General features: G+C 43.1%; 1 protein-coding gene across 3 annotated transcripts in view; it reads right to left on the reverse strand.

Annotated features, from left to right (window-relative positions):
• The window catches only part of CADPS (calcium dependent secretion activator), a 578,687-nt gene that overhangs the window by 79,375 nt on the left and 484,078 nt on the right, over window positions 1–15,234 (reverse strand). For all 3 annotated transcript variants that reach the window (XM_049861704.1, XM_049861703.1, XM_049861702.1), the window contains 2 exons: window positions 7,179–7,253; window positions 6,207–6,290 (listed from right to left, as the gene is read on the reverse strand). In XM_049861704.1, coding sequence (XP_049717661.1) covers window positions 6,207–6,290; window positions 7,179–7,253 — 159 coding nt within the window. The remainder of the gene's footprint in view (window positions 1–6,206; window positions 6,291–7,178; window positions 7,254–15,234) is intronic.

Below are 15,234 nucleotides of genomic sequence, written 5' to 3' on the forward strand. Positions count from 1 at the left end.
AAATCTGATGACATTAATCTCTTAGGGGGTGGGCCAAGACCTCTTTCTGCATCCCCCGTCACCAGGCCACACTGTACAGAGCCCTCTCTCTTGTTCCCCATGCTCGTTCCCCTGGACACTTCCCAAAGTGAAAGCAAAAATGAAGCACCACTAAAAAACCCTCGCAAGAACCCAAGTCTAAAATTCGAAATGCTTCCTGAACAAAATGTTCTGTGTAGAGAAGTGAATTCCCTTGATCTAGTCCCGCATGGACCAAGGTGGCAGTCTCGTTCTGTGACACGACATCAAGGGCTCTACACCAAAGTCCTCGAAGCTGCTGATCAACCCTGCCCGCGGCCTCCTCCGACTCTAGCAGGAAGAACTGTGTCTACTGTGTTTCGTTTCTAAGTGGCAAAATGAATAAAATGATGGCAAAAGGAAAAAGGTGAACGAGGGTAATTTGACATATAAAAACCCATTGCTGTCAAGTCAATTCTGACTCATAGCCACCCTATAGGACTGAGCAGAACTGCCCCACGGGGTTTCCAAGGAGCAGCTGGTGGATTTGAACTGCCAACCTTTTGGTTAGCAGCAGAGCTCTTAGCTACTTCTCCACCAGTGCTCCATAATTTGAATTTGAGACATAGGAGACTGGAAATAGAGGTTTGGGGTCCTCGGAACCCTAAAATGGGCTTTACTATCCTGAGTGGCTTCCATATTACGTTGTAACCACCACAAATGGATTTGGTTGATGGGGGATCTTGGATGAATTTTAGGTGACTTTAGTGGATTTCGATGGAAACCTGGTGATGCAGTAGTTAAAGCACTCAGCTGCTAACTGAAAGGTCGACAGTTCAAACCCACCAGCCGCTCCAAGGGAGTAAGATGTGGCAGTCTGCTTCTTTAAAGATTACAGCCTTGGAAACCCTATGGGGCAGTTCTATTCCATTCTATAGGGTTGCTAGGAGTCAGAATTGACTCGATGGCAGTGGGTTCAGAGGATTTCACATAACCGTTCCAGCTGCTTGAGGAGGTGCTGGGTTCTTCCTACCTCTTCACCGCTTCTCTGAGCCTCCTGAGTTTACCTGGAGGGAGTATGCAGGTTGGGGGGGGGGCTTAGCCTCCCTGAGCCTTTGCTCACCATCTGCAGAATAGTGTCGTTGGAATGGAATTATTCAGACAACTCAATTAGACAAATATATTTAAAGCACTTAGCCCTGTGCCTGGCGCTTAGCAAGTGCTTAGAAAACGGGAGCTGTGGCTATTTTAGACATTCAAACTCATCTAATATAACCATCGTCATTTTACGGTAAAGGTTATTATAAGCCAACATGTGGTCTCTTGCTCCTTGGTGAGGGGTGGGGCTGGGGTCCCATCCCAGGTCTCCCCACTCTGGGCTGCACCCCATTGTACCCCATTGACTCTCAGGACTCATTTGGCTCATCTGAGCCCTCCCATACATCACAGTTCTTGGGGCTTCCACCTCTGCCCTATCCAATCGATTCTCCACTCCCAATATCCACTCGATCCGTAAAACCCATTGCCGTCGAGTCCGACTCACAGTAACACTATAGGACAGGGTAGAACTGCCCCATAGGGCTTCCAAGGAGCAGCTGGTAGATTTGAACTCCTGGCCTTTTGGTTAGCAGCCGTAGCACTTAACCACTACACCATCCCTAAGCCCTGTTTAGGCTACTTCCAAAATATCCCTCAAAAACAGCTCTGGCTTTCCTGCTTTAGGACCACTGCAGCTGCTGTTTTGTCCAGAAGAGTCTTCTCTCCTGTTTGCCATGCTGGCTCCTTCAAGTTTCAGCTCACACATCACCTCCTCAGTGAGACTCCCCACTCCTCCACCGCTGACCGCCCTAACAGGAGTAATGCCACCATCCGCCTTCTCTCACTCCAGCACTTTCCTAGGCTACGGTTTTCTTGCTGTCTCCTTTGCTAAATGTAAGCTCCACGGGGACAGACAGCATGTCTTTCTTGCTCGTTGCTGTACACTTAGCCCCTAGCACAATGCATGACACATACCAAAAACCCATGCCTGTTGCTGTCGAGTCAGTTATGATCAAAGCAACCCCTATGTGTTATAGAGTAGAGCTGCTCCGTAGGGTTTTTTTGGCTGTAATCTTTAGAGAAGCAGATTGCCAGGCCTTTCTTCCAAGGTGCCTCTGGGTGGATCTGAACCGGCAATCTTTCAGTTAGTAGCCAAGTGCTTGACCACTTGTGCCATCCAGGGACTCCTATGTGGTACACAGGTATGCGGTAAATATAGGTTGGGAGAGTAAATAAGTGAATCAATGAATGGACTCCAGAACCAGCATGTTTGTTAACACCTGGACAGGACCAAGGCAACGATTTAACTTTCTGGTAGAGGAATGCAGGCACCTGCTCACCCTCTTTCTGGCCTCCTAAAAGAACAGCGTGACAGTGCCCACAAGACATGGCCACTTCCAAGCAAGCATCCCACACGACAGCACATCCCGCAGTCAAGGGAAATGGGTGCAAGGTTGCTAACTGTGTCTTCCAACTGGGCTGATCCTCCAAAAGTTCGGAAGGCGCCTGCCTCCATAAATCCCAGGCTGCTACTGCTGCCGAGGCTGGGGAGGGAGGAGAGGAGGGGCACGCTTGGGCGCCTCCCGGGCTGGCACGGAGAAGCCACATCTCCCCCTCCCTCCTCCCCCCAACTCCTCTCCAAGAGAGGAAGCAATGCAGATGGAGATGAGAAATAAATATTCCTGCCTGCTCTGTGCCACTGCAGACGTTTTCCAAAATGTCTGGCTTGGACCATGAAATCGAGCCCACCCAGGAAAGGAGGCGCTCAGCGGGAGAAAGAGGGGGAAAGGGTGGCATATTTGTCGATACTTGTCAGCTTTCTGGGGGGCAGAGCACATGGCTCATACTTGGCAGCCGGGCTGAGGTGAGGATGTGGTAAGTGCACAGTAATGCTTGAAGAATGGAATCAGAAATGGGAGCAGAGTGAGGGAAATCATGCCAGGTGCCGGCGCTACCTCCAAGCTTTTGTCCAGTGTCTTGGGACTCACAGCTGGTTCTCTCACCCTTGATTCCAAGGCTCCTTGCCCAGTACCTGTGCCTCTGCTCAGCCCCTTTACCCCCACTCCACTCCTGGGTAATTAATACGACTGGGCTGCAGGAAGCCTTCAAAGGCCCGTTGCAATTTGGGCAGGAGCTCAGAATCAATGTGTGGAGGTATCCTTGCCATATCTAGGCATGGCTCGTGTTCTCCAATACTGGGATACCCACAGGAGATGAGAACATGGGCTGCAAATGGTAAGTGGGTGCTTTTGGCCTCTGGGTGGCCAAGTGTGTGGGAGATGTGTCACTAAGGAAGGGAAGTTACATGCCTGGGAATGGGCACCCAAGTGCTCTGCAATTATGGTGCCTTTAGTAGGCAGGTTGTGAGGCTGCAAAGTGTCTCGGGAAAGGCAGATGAGAGGATAGAAATTTCAGCTTGAAGACTCCTGCATAGGAGACTCTGTGTCTTCTGTGTTTGTCACCCTCCCATGAGAATCTCCCTGGTGCCATGTTCTTGGTATTGCTGCCCTGGGGCTACCTTTCACAGAGTCCTCTGGGTAAGTCAGCAGTTAGGGTGGGGTCCTTGGTGGGTTGCATTCTGTTCAATAAAGAGCAGAGCGGGCTTTCCTGGTTTTCACAGGTACAGTGCAGTAGAAATAGTTGCTCAAAATGAAGACTCCCAAAAAGTGATATATTTTTTGGGTGTCAAGGGAACCTTTTCCAGAAATGTTGCATTTAGTTCTGCCTCTTTTTAGCATTTCCAGGACTTTGCTGAGGAATGTAAGATTTTCTAATATTTCCCACTCATGTGCCCTGAATCCTTCTTTATGAATCTTCCCCACTCGCTTGCCCATCTGCCTTCTAGCGCCAGGCGACTGCCAGCTGAAGCCCACTCTCTCCAGGATGCGGTTCCGTGGTGGTGATGGGGACGTTGGCAGGAGCTCTACATTTCTGTCTTTGCTCTGCTCATTGCTACATGACCTTAGACAAATTACTCCTCCTCTATGAGCCTTGGTTTCTTTGTCAAAGGAGGGGTTTGGAGAGATTTCCTTTCAGCAGTGACAGATTATGGGTGTGGTTCTACCAAGTGGAATTGGTTCGAATTCTTATTGTCATCATCCCTTCCCACACCACCTTCACCAATAAGCCCAGGGACTGAGGCCACCACACTCCTGGGATTGGGTTCACTCCTTGTACCTGGGAAGGTCAGCGCTACATCATCAAAACAAGCTGGGCATGTAGACACACGGAGGCTACCCAGAGATGATTGTCAATGTGTCTGCCTATACGTCCATTAACTTCCAGGAAAAGCAATGTATGAGTTGGGGAAAGACCAAAGTGGGTATATTTGGAAGGACTGTGTGTGTGCCTGTTTGCATCTTATAATAATATTAAAAAAACGAAAAATCTGCTGTCACTGAGTCAACTACAACTCATGGAGATCCTAGTTACCTTTTATTAATGATAAACTAAAACTAAAAAGTTTTAGTGATAGCTGCCATTTATTGAGGCCTGTTATGTACAATGAAGCCCTAGTGGCACAGTGGATAAGAGTTCAGCCGGTAACCAAAAGGTTGGCAGTTTGAATCTACCAGCTGCCCCTTGGAAACACTATGGGGCAGTTCTACTCTGTCCTACAGAGCTGCTATGAGTTGGAATTGGCTCAATGGCAACGAGTTTTGGTTTATTGTATACAATGATGAGTCCTGGTGGCACAGTTGTTAAGAACTCAGCTGCTAATCGAAAGGTCAGTGTTTTGAACCCATCAGCTGCTCTGTGGGAGAAAGATGTGGCAGTCTGTTTCTGTAATAATTTACAGACTTGGAAACCCAATGGGGCAGTTCTACTCTGTCCTGTAGGGTCACTCTGAGTTGGAATCGACGTGATGGCAGTGGGTTTAGTTTTTAGTTTATTATGTACAAGGACTATGCTAAGCTCCTTTACTTACATTATTATCCTTACAACAGCTCTGTATGGAAGACATTATTCTCCCCCCTACCCCATCTTTACCAATGAGAAAATCAAGACTCAGAGAGGATAAGACACCTGCTCAAGATCACACAGCTGGTTAATACCTACAATGGGATTTGAACCCAGTTCTGTTGGATTCGAAGACGATGATGTGCTACCCACTTCACTGTGACAGATGATGTCTTGGCATTCAGTATGTTTTGGGGAGAATTCTTATAACGTAAGGTAAGTCCTAAACTGACTGCCTTTGTTATGGTCTCAGAGCCAGCAAAACTCCACTTTCAAAAACGGCAAGAAAGCAGGCATCTGTGGTGCTCACCCAGCCCCAGGAAGGGTAAGACACCTGGGCCACTGAAGTAGCCCACCTATAGCTGCCATCTCCATTGATCACTTAGCCACAGAAAATAAGGCTGCCTTCCTCTTACCACTTCTGTGCCTTGTTAACACTGACACAGAACCAGAGCATCTCAGGATTTGTAGAGGACTCAGAGATCATCTGCTTCAGAGGTTGTAAACTCAGATGGCCCCAGGCAGGCAGGTGAATGAGCGAAATACTCAAGAACAGGCTATGGCAAACCAGAAACACACATCGGGTCCATGGGACCGTGGTGACTCAGCTCCAGCTGCCCATGGCTATGCAGATATGCGGGCCCACTGCTGCAGATCACGCACTTTTTAAAGAAAACTCTGAAATCTGGACTTCTCTATGAAATCTCCAGATTGTTAAACATTGGCAATGGATTCAGTTAAGAAAATGTACCCAAAACGGTGAGGAGCAAATAAAACATATTTGCAAGCGCTACCTGACCAGTAGGTTTCCATTCACAACCTCAGAAATTAATCTGCCCCATTTACAGGTGAGGGAATGGTACTCAGGATCATTAAGTGATTTGCCCGAGATAGCTGAGGTGCACACAGGCAGGTGACTCTTTTGATACACACATGTAGAGGTGTGTATGTGTGTTTATGTATACCCATGCACACATATACAGTACATTCATAAATAAGATAGAAATGATTTTGTGCTATCTGCTCTTATAAAATGTCCCGCTAATTCTCCTAGCATTAGTATCACACATTGGTAGTTGACTGCAATGAAAACACACGTGCACACGCACACACACACACACATATACAATATGACACAACAGCACCCCTCCCCCAAATAAGAACCAAAACCAGAATGAAACAAGAACCAGAAAGGAAAGCTCTTTACTTACGGTAAATGACAGAAAAGAGGAAAACAAAGTCCCTTCATCGTATCTGGATAATTTTGCCAGTACTCCTTCCAAAATAGTGACAAACTAAAAAACAGCAATAAAGAAAAAAAAGAATTATTATTTCAAACTGTCATTGTTCACGATAAAGAGCAACATTTCCCAGCCACACAGAGACGGGGACTGAGCCCTCTGCTCATTTTTACGCTCTATTATTTGATTCCAGCCTTCTGGAAAGGAATAGATTGCCTTTATATAGAAATATTTGACTTATCCGGCTTTCTCTTCATTATTATGTGATTGCAAATATAGAGTGTTACAGAAGTACAAAGTGACAAAATATTATTGAAGTGCATACAGCATGCGATAATATTAAATGCACTTTTCAAAATCCAAAAACTGTGCAAAGCAGTTTTTACGTTACATATTAGCACTACATTTAATCCAATCTATTTTTATTTGTATTTTATCAGTAATTTGGGGAAACAGAAGTTTAGCACTGGCAAATATAAATGTCTTTCCATTCAGCATTACTTAGTTAAAATTCTGTAATTCATGAGGGTGACTGAAATAGCTTTATCTGACTTTTATGTTTTATTATGACTCTCACTGCATTTGAAACTAGAGAGGGGGTTTTCATGATGGCAGAATTCCGTATTACCAGTTAACTTTCTGTATTTAAAAATCTAACTTTGTCAGTGCTGAAAAACAAAACAAACATTTTCTGCATAACCCAGGGCAACGTTTGGGGACAAATTCTTATTAAGTTAACATATGCCACTTCATCAATTTATCTTCACACAGCGCAGGATCATCGGAAAAGTCATTCAGAGCTGAGGCTGGGTGATGTACAATCTTGTTTCCTGAGAAACACAAGTATCCGGCTCAACTTTTTAACGTGTTACATTTTAATGAAAATGCAGACAGAACAAAGAATGTTCACAACGAGACATTTCACCTGAAGCTGAAGGTTACCTTTGCAACCAAGAGTGTTATCATTTCTTTAACAGTTTCTTCAATTAGTTCATCTATTTTTGAATGGTATTGATGCTAAAGAACACAGAAAGACAAATATTAGCATGTTTGGGAGGTGATGGCACCTCATTCAGCAGTAAGTTTTAGACAACGTAATTTATAAATGAAGCCTGGCCTGCAGACCCAGGTTATTTCGTTAGTCCCGGGAGCAGTTCTAAGATTCTGACTCCAGGTCTTTGATGGAGAGAGATCTGAAGCTTAAAAAACAAAACAAAAATACCATCAGTCTCATTGTTCCTTATCCAAGGCTTTTGATGGCTTTGGTATGTGTAGACACATACACATATTTACAAACGGCACACGCGAATGGCTTTAACAGCCTAGCAGTGTGTTGGTCTGGGTCTCACAAAGCAAGACACCAAAATAATTTAATACAAGAAATGAAAAACTGTATTTTCAAAACAGCTGGTGGGGGACGTGGCTTGGGTAGTAGAGATCTTCTTCCAAAGGGAATCGAACTAAGACACTCTGACTGATTTTGCAAAAACAGTTCTAGAGCCTTCAAGGACCCTGGGTTAATGCCCCAGAGCTCCCCAATTCTATCTCCAGGTGTTGACTCAGTGTCGCGTCCAAGTGTCTGATTTTCTCCATTAACGGATTAGCAGACCTAGGCTCAGAGCCTCTACCGAGACTGCTGCTGAATTTTCCAATTTCTCTGCCAGTGTCGATTTAATTTAAATTGTAATACTAAAACAAACCCCCACACAAACAAAAATCTGCTGTAAATGCCAGGGAAAAAGGAAAGGCAATTTCAACAGAAAGTGTTATATGCCAGCTCCTTGACATTTATTAGATCATTTTAGTATCCATTTGAATTTTTCCATATTTCCTTAACTAACAAAAAATAACAATGCAGAACATTGTTTTTTGGAAAGGAAAATGCACTTACCCACTCTTTAGTAAACTTTCAGAAGGAGGATGATTAATTAGGAACAGAAAAAAAAGGGAACAGTGCAAATAAAAATTAGGACAAAAGGACACATGAGAAAATAAAAATTAAACAAGCTATCCAAAAAGCTATAAAAACATCCATAAATAATAAGCAATAGGAAATGTGGTCTGATATTCCAATAACTGGCAATCCGAATTTTTAGAGTGAGCCAAGGGCTGTGAAGTCGGTTAATTCACTTCAAGTCTAAGGGGAGTTTCGTTTGTAACGGGAAGACCTGGATAGAGTTCCGGTGCAAAGTTGGGAAGTCATGCTGTCTAAGAAAATTTAGTTTCCTTATCTGTAAAAAAAAAAGATAATACTACTACCACCCAGGACCAATGAGAGGAGGGAAGCTAGTGCAAACCATTGATTTTGGAAAGGGGATGAGGTAAGCCCTGTGTAAAGGTATTTTTAGCTGGTATATTCTTTTCTTTGTGGAAATCCTGGTGGGCGTAATGGTTAAGAGCTACTGTGGCTAACCAAAAGGTCGGCAGTTTGAATCCACCAGGTGCTCTTTGTAAATCATATGCGGCAGTCCTACTCTGTCCTGTAGGGCCACTGTGAGTTAGAATTGACTCAACGGCAGTGGGTTTATTCTTCCATTTTATTATTAATATAAGGTCCTTTCCTGGCAGTCTGCTTTCAGTCTCACATTTGTTTTGAAGACTAAGTGAAGGCCTAGATGTGAAAGCACTTTGTCAACTATAATTGTGACTCAAACATAATTATTTGTTCATATTCATCAAATAGAAGCTAAGCGTAGGGATAGATGGTCTTAGCACTTAGTCTTCTCATCCAGTTTTGTTTTGGTGCATTAGAAGAGAAATAATATAGCAAATGGTCCATGTTGTATAGCCCTGATGAATCAGAACCCATGTTGGCTACACCACTATCTTCAAGAAAGGATTTACTAGCAGGTGGCATAAAACTGGAGCTAAATGTAAAAAAAAAAAAAAAATCTGCAGAATTCTGTTCTAGAAATACAAAGAAAGATGTAGGAGCAAAAGAATTCAGGAATATTGACGGGGCTCCAAATTCATTTTTAGATCTTGAGCTAAGATCCAGAATCACATGCTTAATTTCCCTCCTCATGTGACTGCCTTCCTCTGCTAGGTTTTCTTTGAGCTGCTGTAAATGATTTATATTTATTCAATTAATTATGGGATTCAACTAAACCAGAAAGTCTAGCGGTGTGCAAAATAATACCGTTATGAAATATTAGATGCAGGACTTTTTTTCTCACAAAAATATACAGTCATACACCATTTCAACAATTTCTACATGTACAACTCAGTGACACTGATTGCATTCTTCAAGTTGTGCACATATTCTTGCCATCCTTCTCCAAATTGTTCTACCAACATTGACTTAAACTCACCTCCCTCAAGCTTCTCATCTAGGCTTTCGAGTTGCTGTTGCCAATTTGATCTCATATGGATGATTCTTTAAAAGAGCATAATGCTCTAGGCAGACAGTTTACTTCTTAAGATAAAGTACTTTGTGGTTCTAAGAAGACTTCAAGGGATAGTTTTGGCTTAAGGTTTAAAGATCAGCTCAGGGCAATAGTCTTGTGGGTTCATCTAGCTTCATTGGATTCAGAAAGTCTGAATTCCATTGATAATTTGAAATTCTGTGCTGCTATCTTCCCTCTTTTGATCAGAATTCTTCTATAGAATCTCTGATCAAAACAATCAGTAATGGCAGCCAGGCAAAGAACAACAACATTGGCAATAGAAACATTCTCTTGGAAAACTTAGCTGAAATGCTGAACAGAGCCAAGAGTAATTGTTCTCCACACACCAAAAAAGCTTATGGGTCTTAGTCTGAGGAGTTAATGAACCTCAAACCTGAAATATTTTCATTCTTTAAGTGGCATCCAAATCAAAGTATACGGAGATATAGCGGTTCATGGAAACATCTCACCTTCAACTTTTTCAAACCGGGCCCTAACTTCTCTCCAGGTAGCTCCATTTTCTCTCCCTTTTACTTTGTGCAAATTCTATGACCCCCCCCCCGCCAACACCTCTCCTGTTATAATCAACATTTCTTTTTTTTTTCCCCCCGTTTATAAAAACAAATCGTTTTGATATGATTATTCTGCTTACTTCCAGAGGAACCTTGAGTAAATTAATCTCCACCGGCCTGTTTCCTCATCTTTGTAATGGGGCTAGAATTATCCCTGTTGTGAATATAAAAATCATATTCACCTAACAGAGTAATGAAACAATGCATGCAAACTTGTTTTGGAAATTTAAAAGTGCTATGTAGCAGTAGTACTATCACTAATTGATTGGGTGGTGGTTACATGTATGCGTATGTCTCTAAACTCATTTAAAATCGGTAAACTTTATTGTATGTAAATTATGCCTAAAATAAAACAAAACCTACTTTGGGAAAGATGAAAGGGTAGGGCAATGTCTGGTCTGCTTATCATGTAGCAAAGGGGCTAATATCAAAGCGGCCCCCATTCCTGTTCACGTAGCTACCGAATACATAAATCTTTTTGCCAGATTCTCCTGATATATACTTACTTGATCAAATTGCTCTTATGAAGCAATAGTGAGTATTATGCCTTCATTCTTTGCTCTTTCTTGGAAGATTCATTGTTCTATGCAGATGGGAAGCTCCATCAAGGGGTATAAATACCAGTGGGGCATCTTTAAGTTACCGCCCCCTCCCATTAGATTATCTTGTCACAAAAGCTCTTGCAGTTGCATTGACTATTCCATTCTATCTGTATCTTAATTAGGGTGCAAAGAGGGGCCCTTCCCATCTTCACATTTTCTAGTACTTTCTGCTGGCCTTCTTGGATTGACTTGACATACATGCCCAAATCATATTCTGGGGTCCTAGGTCACGGTAGTAGCCAGGGCACTGCTAAATCTTCAATAGAATGTAAAGTCTGGGGAGCTCACTTTTGCTCTGATGAGCTAAGTTGCTGCAAATCCATGATCATTACGTGAAAATCACTCCACTTGACTTCCTGTGCTGCACATTTTGCCTTGTCATGGAACAGATTGTGTGGATGTTGTCTTTCTGTTAAGACCATCTGACCTTGGAAACGAGACGAAAACACACTAGACCAAGTGAGAAACTATTTAATACATGATTTCCTCTCTATGGGTGCTTTGCAAATTTTCATGAAAAAATAAATATTTAAGATGGAAAAGTATGGTTAACAAATGTTTCAACAGCTGCTTTTAGATGAGAGTTCACCCTGACAGCGATCTTAAAATTGAAGAATATTGTATCACCTGGCCAGTATCTAGTCTAAAATAGGCTGAAGGAGCTGGAATCCAGGTAGAGGCAGGTATTGGTAACTAGATTTTTCATATGGACTTAATACCTAATACTCACAAAGCGGAAACCACATGAAAACAATGGATTTCCATCTATTCTTCTCTCAGTGTTAGGATGTTTCCAGTCATCCTTAGCCAGTTTTACTGAGTATCCCCATTCTCCAAAGTGAGAAAAGTGACTTCCCCTTGATGTTCTGCTCAAGGTCAGAGCCACCGTGCTAGTGGCCCCTCAGAGGAAATACATATTTATAGACAGTGATGTCTGGCTTCATTCTGACTGTTCTCTGCCAGTTGGCATTCTCAGGTCAGAAGAAACCTCACTTCTGACAAGCTGGTCACTTAAAAAGATGTCTCCAATTACATTAAAGAGAAATAAATGGCGTGGCAGGTCTCTCCAGCATGGCTTGGGAAAACCAACAGTCTTTGGATCAGAATCATAGAATAGAATGCAGTGCTGGATGGGCCCTTAATAATGATCACTTAGGCCGGGGGTATGCACTATTTCAACAAGAGAAAGAAATGTTTAAAAATCCTCAGTTATAGTTTCCATCTGAAAGAGTTTCATGGGAGCAACATACTTTATCAAACAACCATGTTCAGAAAGACACAGGCACTGCTGTCTAGTTGCAAAAATCTTACTATTTCGGCATATGCAAACTTCCTAATCTTATAGCTAGAAGTTAGGGGGCCTTATCCCCAATTTCGAAACCCTGGTGACTTAGTGATTAAGAGTTCGGCTGCTAAACAAAAGGTTGGCAGTTTGAATCCACCAGATGCTCCTTGGAAACCCTATGGGGCAGTTCTTCTCTGTACTATAGGGTTGCTGTGAGTCAGTTTTTATCCCCAGTTTCAGCTAGCTGCATGCAACCCAAAGGTTGGGAGTTACACACTAAATCCTCATTTGACATATGATGACAGTAAGCCTACAAGAGAAAGGGACTTGTTCAAGGTCACAGTTTGGCAGCCAAGGTGTGAGGTTCACAGGACGATTAAGCCACTGGACAACCCGCTCTCCTGGAAATCCAGACTCCAAGGTTAAGCCAGTTTCATTCCATCCCAGCACAGAAGCAGTAAAGCTGAGAGACAGGGGCCACTGTGATAAAAGCCAACTTGCTATTTCTCAGTATATATATTCAACTGGAGTCCATAGTTGGGCCTAAACGGTCCATGGATCCTCTGAAATTAAAAATTGTGTAAAACTATTTTTTTTTTCCTGGAAAATGGCTCTGTAACTTTTATCTGATCCTCAGTTGAGTCTGTGACAACAAGCCCCCACTCCCACTAGTCTCCCCAAACCCCCAGTTCAAAAAGACAAAGCTGTTAACATCAGATTGACTTGGCTTGTTTGGAAGAACTGTTCAGCCGTCCTGAACAGGTATGCAGGCGCTCTTTAAATATGGCCATAATTCAATCAATGTGGAGAGGGACTGTCAGGTCTGCTGAGGGGAAAAGGAAGCCATTCCTATTGCCTCCACCCTTTCTCACTCTGGTCTGATGTCATCCTTGTGAAACTCAGGTAACATAAACACCTAAGATGCTCCTAGGGGAAGTAGATGAATTGGACTTCATCAGAGTTAAAAATGTTTGTGCTTCAAAGGACACCATTAAGAAAATGAAAAGACAGCCTACAGAATGGAAGAAAATAATTGCAAATCACATATATGATAATTATCTAGTACCCAGAATATATGAAAAAAAGAAAAAAACTCCTACAATTCAGTAATAAAAGACAAATAACCCAGTTTAAAGAATGACAAAGTGTTTAACCAGACATTTTTTTCAAAGAAGATACACAAACGGTCAATAAGCACATAAAAAGATGCTCAATATCATTGCAAATCAAAACCATGAGATACACTTCACACCCACTAGGATGGCTGTAATCAAAAAGACAGACACTAAAAAGTGTTGGTGAGGACATAGAGAAATTGGGACCCTTATACATTGTCGGTGGGTATGTAAAACTATACCACCGCTTTGGAAAACACTTTGAAGCTGCTAAGAAACTTAAACACAGAGTTACCACAGGACCCAGCAATTCTACTTCTAGGTGTAAACCCAAGAGAACTGAAAACACAGGTCCACGTAAAGAAGTTGTACGTGAATGTTCACAGTGGCAATTTTCATAACAGCCAAAAGACGGAAACAACATCCATCAACTCACGAATGGATAAACAAAATGTGGTATATCCATAAAACGAAATATTCAGCCATAAAAAAGAAACTGATAACATGCGGTGACAAGGATGAATCTTGGAAACATGCTGATGGCAGATGCCAGACTCAAGCCTACACAGTAAGGTTCCATTTATATAAAATGTCCACAATAGGAATATACTTAGAGACTTGAAGGACATTAGAAGTTGCCTAGGGCTGGCAGTGGGTAGAGGGGTGGGGAATGGGACTGCTAATGGGTCTGGGATTTCTTTCCAGAGCGATGAAGTGTTTTGAAATTCAATAGTAGTCATGGCTGTACAACTTGGTGAATGTATGTGAATTTTATCTTAAAATGTATGTGAATTATATTACAAACAAACAAAAGAAGAAGCTCCACAGGGAGAAAAATCCAGAGGGGATAGAATTCTGGAAAGTTAGAGCTCGAAGGGATCTTTGAGTTTTTAAAGTGGGCTCTCTGAAGCCTAAGGGATTGTTCACAGTCCCCCAGAAAAGCTCAGGTGGGTGGTGGGCATTGGACAGCAAAGAAGCAGTGATGGTGAGGAACGTGGCAGCTTGGCCTTGAGGTTCTCTTCCTCAGCCCCCTTTCCCCAGTCATTCAGAGAAGTCCTACTTTTATTTGTTTCACATGTTGGGCTGGGTAAAGTCTGCAGAACTGACTCTGCAGCTACAAGCAGACTGAATAAAACCAGAATAGTGCTGTCCTTTCTACAGAAGAGAAAACCGAGACTCAAAGAGCCTGAATGAATGACCTGTCCAACCTCAGTCTGCAGCACAGACTGACACAGGGCAAGAATCCATGTGTCCGGACACCCAACCTAGGCCCTTCACTAGGGGGTCGTTCTAGTGCCTGCACCCTTCTCCTTACTCTTCCTCGGTCATTGAGCCTCCAGGCCACTGGTTCTCACTGTCGTCCCCCATCCAGCATCACTAGGGAAGCGGCCAGAAACGCAAATTCTTGGGTTGCATCCCAGATCTATCAGAAGCTCTTGGGGTGGGGTGCAGCAATCTGTGGTTTAAGGAGCTCTCTAGATGGGTCTGAAGTACACTGACATCTGAGAACCTCTGCTCCAGCTCAGTCAAATGCGGCAAACGGGTCTAGGAAGAAAAGCAAGGAGCCTGCTGCACTGGCCCCACTGCCCAGAGTGTAACCCCAGGGAGAGGTCCCCTTCTGCTCCTGAAGCTGCCTGGGGGTAGCTGAGGAAGTGAGTTGGGGGAGAAGCAAGGACAGAGATGATCTTGCCAGGAAGAGAATACCACCCATCCACATTTAAAAATGGAAGGTGCCGAGAGAGAAGATAAACAGCGAATAAGGAGCAAATGTAATTTAGTAAAAATCCTGAGCATGTAAGGCTGGTATCGAAAGATCTGATTTAGGAGCAATTTCTGCCAATTGGCAACAGCATGAGAGTTGCCAGAAATGTTTCTGAATTAATTCTAAATTGGTATATGAATATCTAGCTGGCGTAAGGCCATTGGAGAAAAATGATCATGATAATCTTTAATCAAGCCCAAGGTGCTGTTTCCTTCTTCTTATATTTTAAATACCGCTTGGAATTGGAAACTTAGCAGGTCAGGGACATTTCACCAT

Source organism: Elephas maximus, chromosome 20, assembly GCF_024166365.1.
Source record: "Elephas maximus indicus isolate mEleMax1 chromosome 20, mEleMax1 primary haplotype, whole genome shotgun sequence".
Classification (NCBI taxonomy): Eukaryota; Metazoa; Chordata; class Mammalia; order Proboscidea; family Elephantidae; genus Elephas; species Elephas maximus.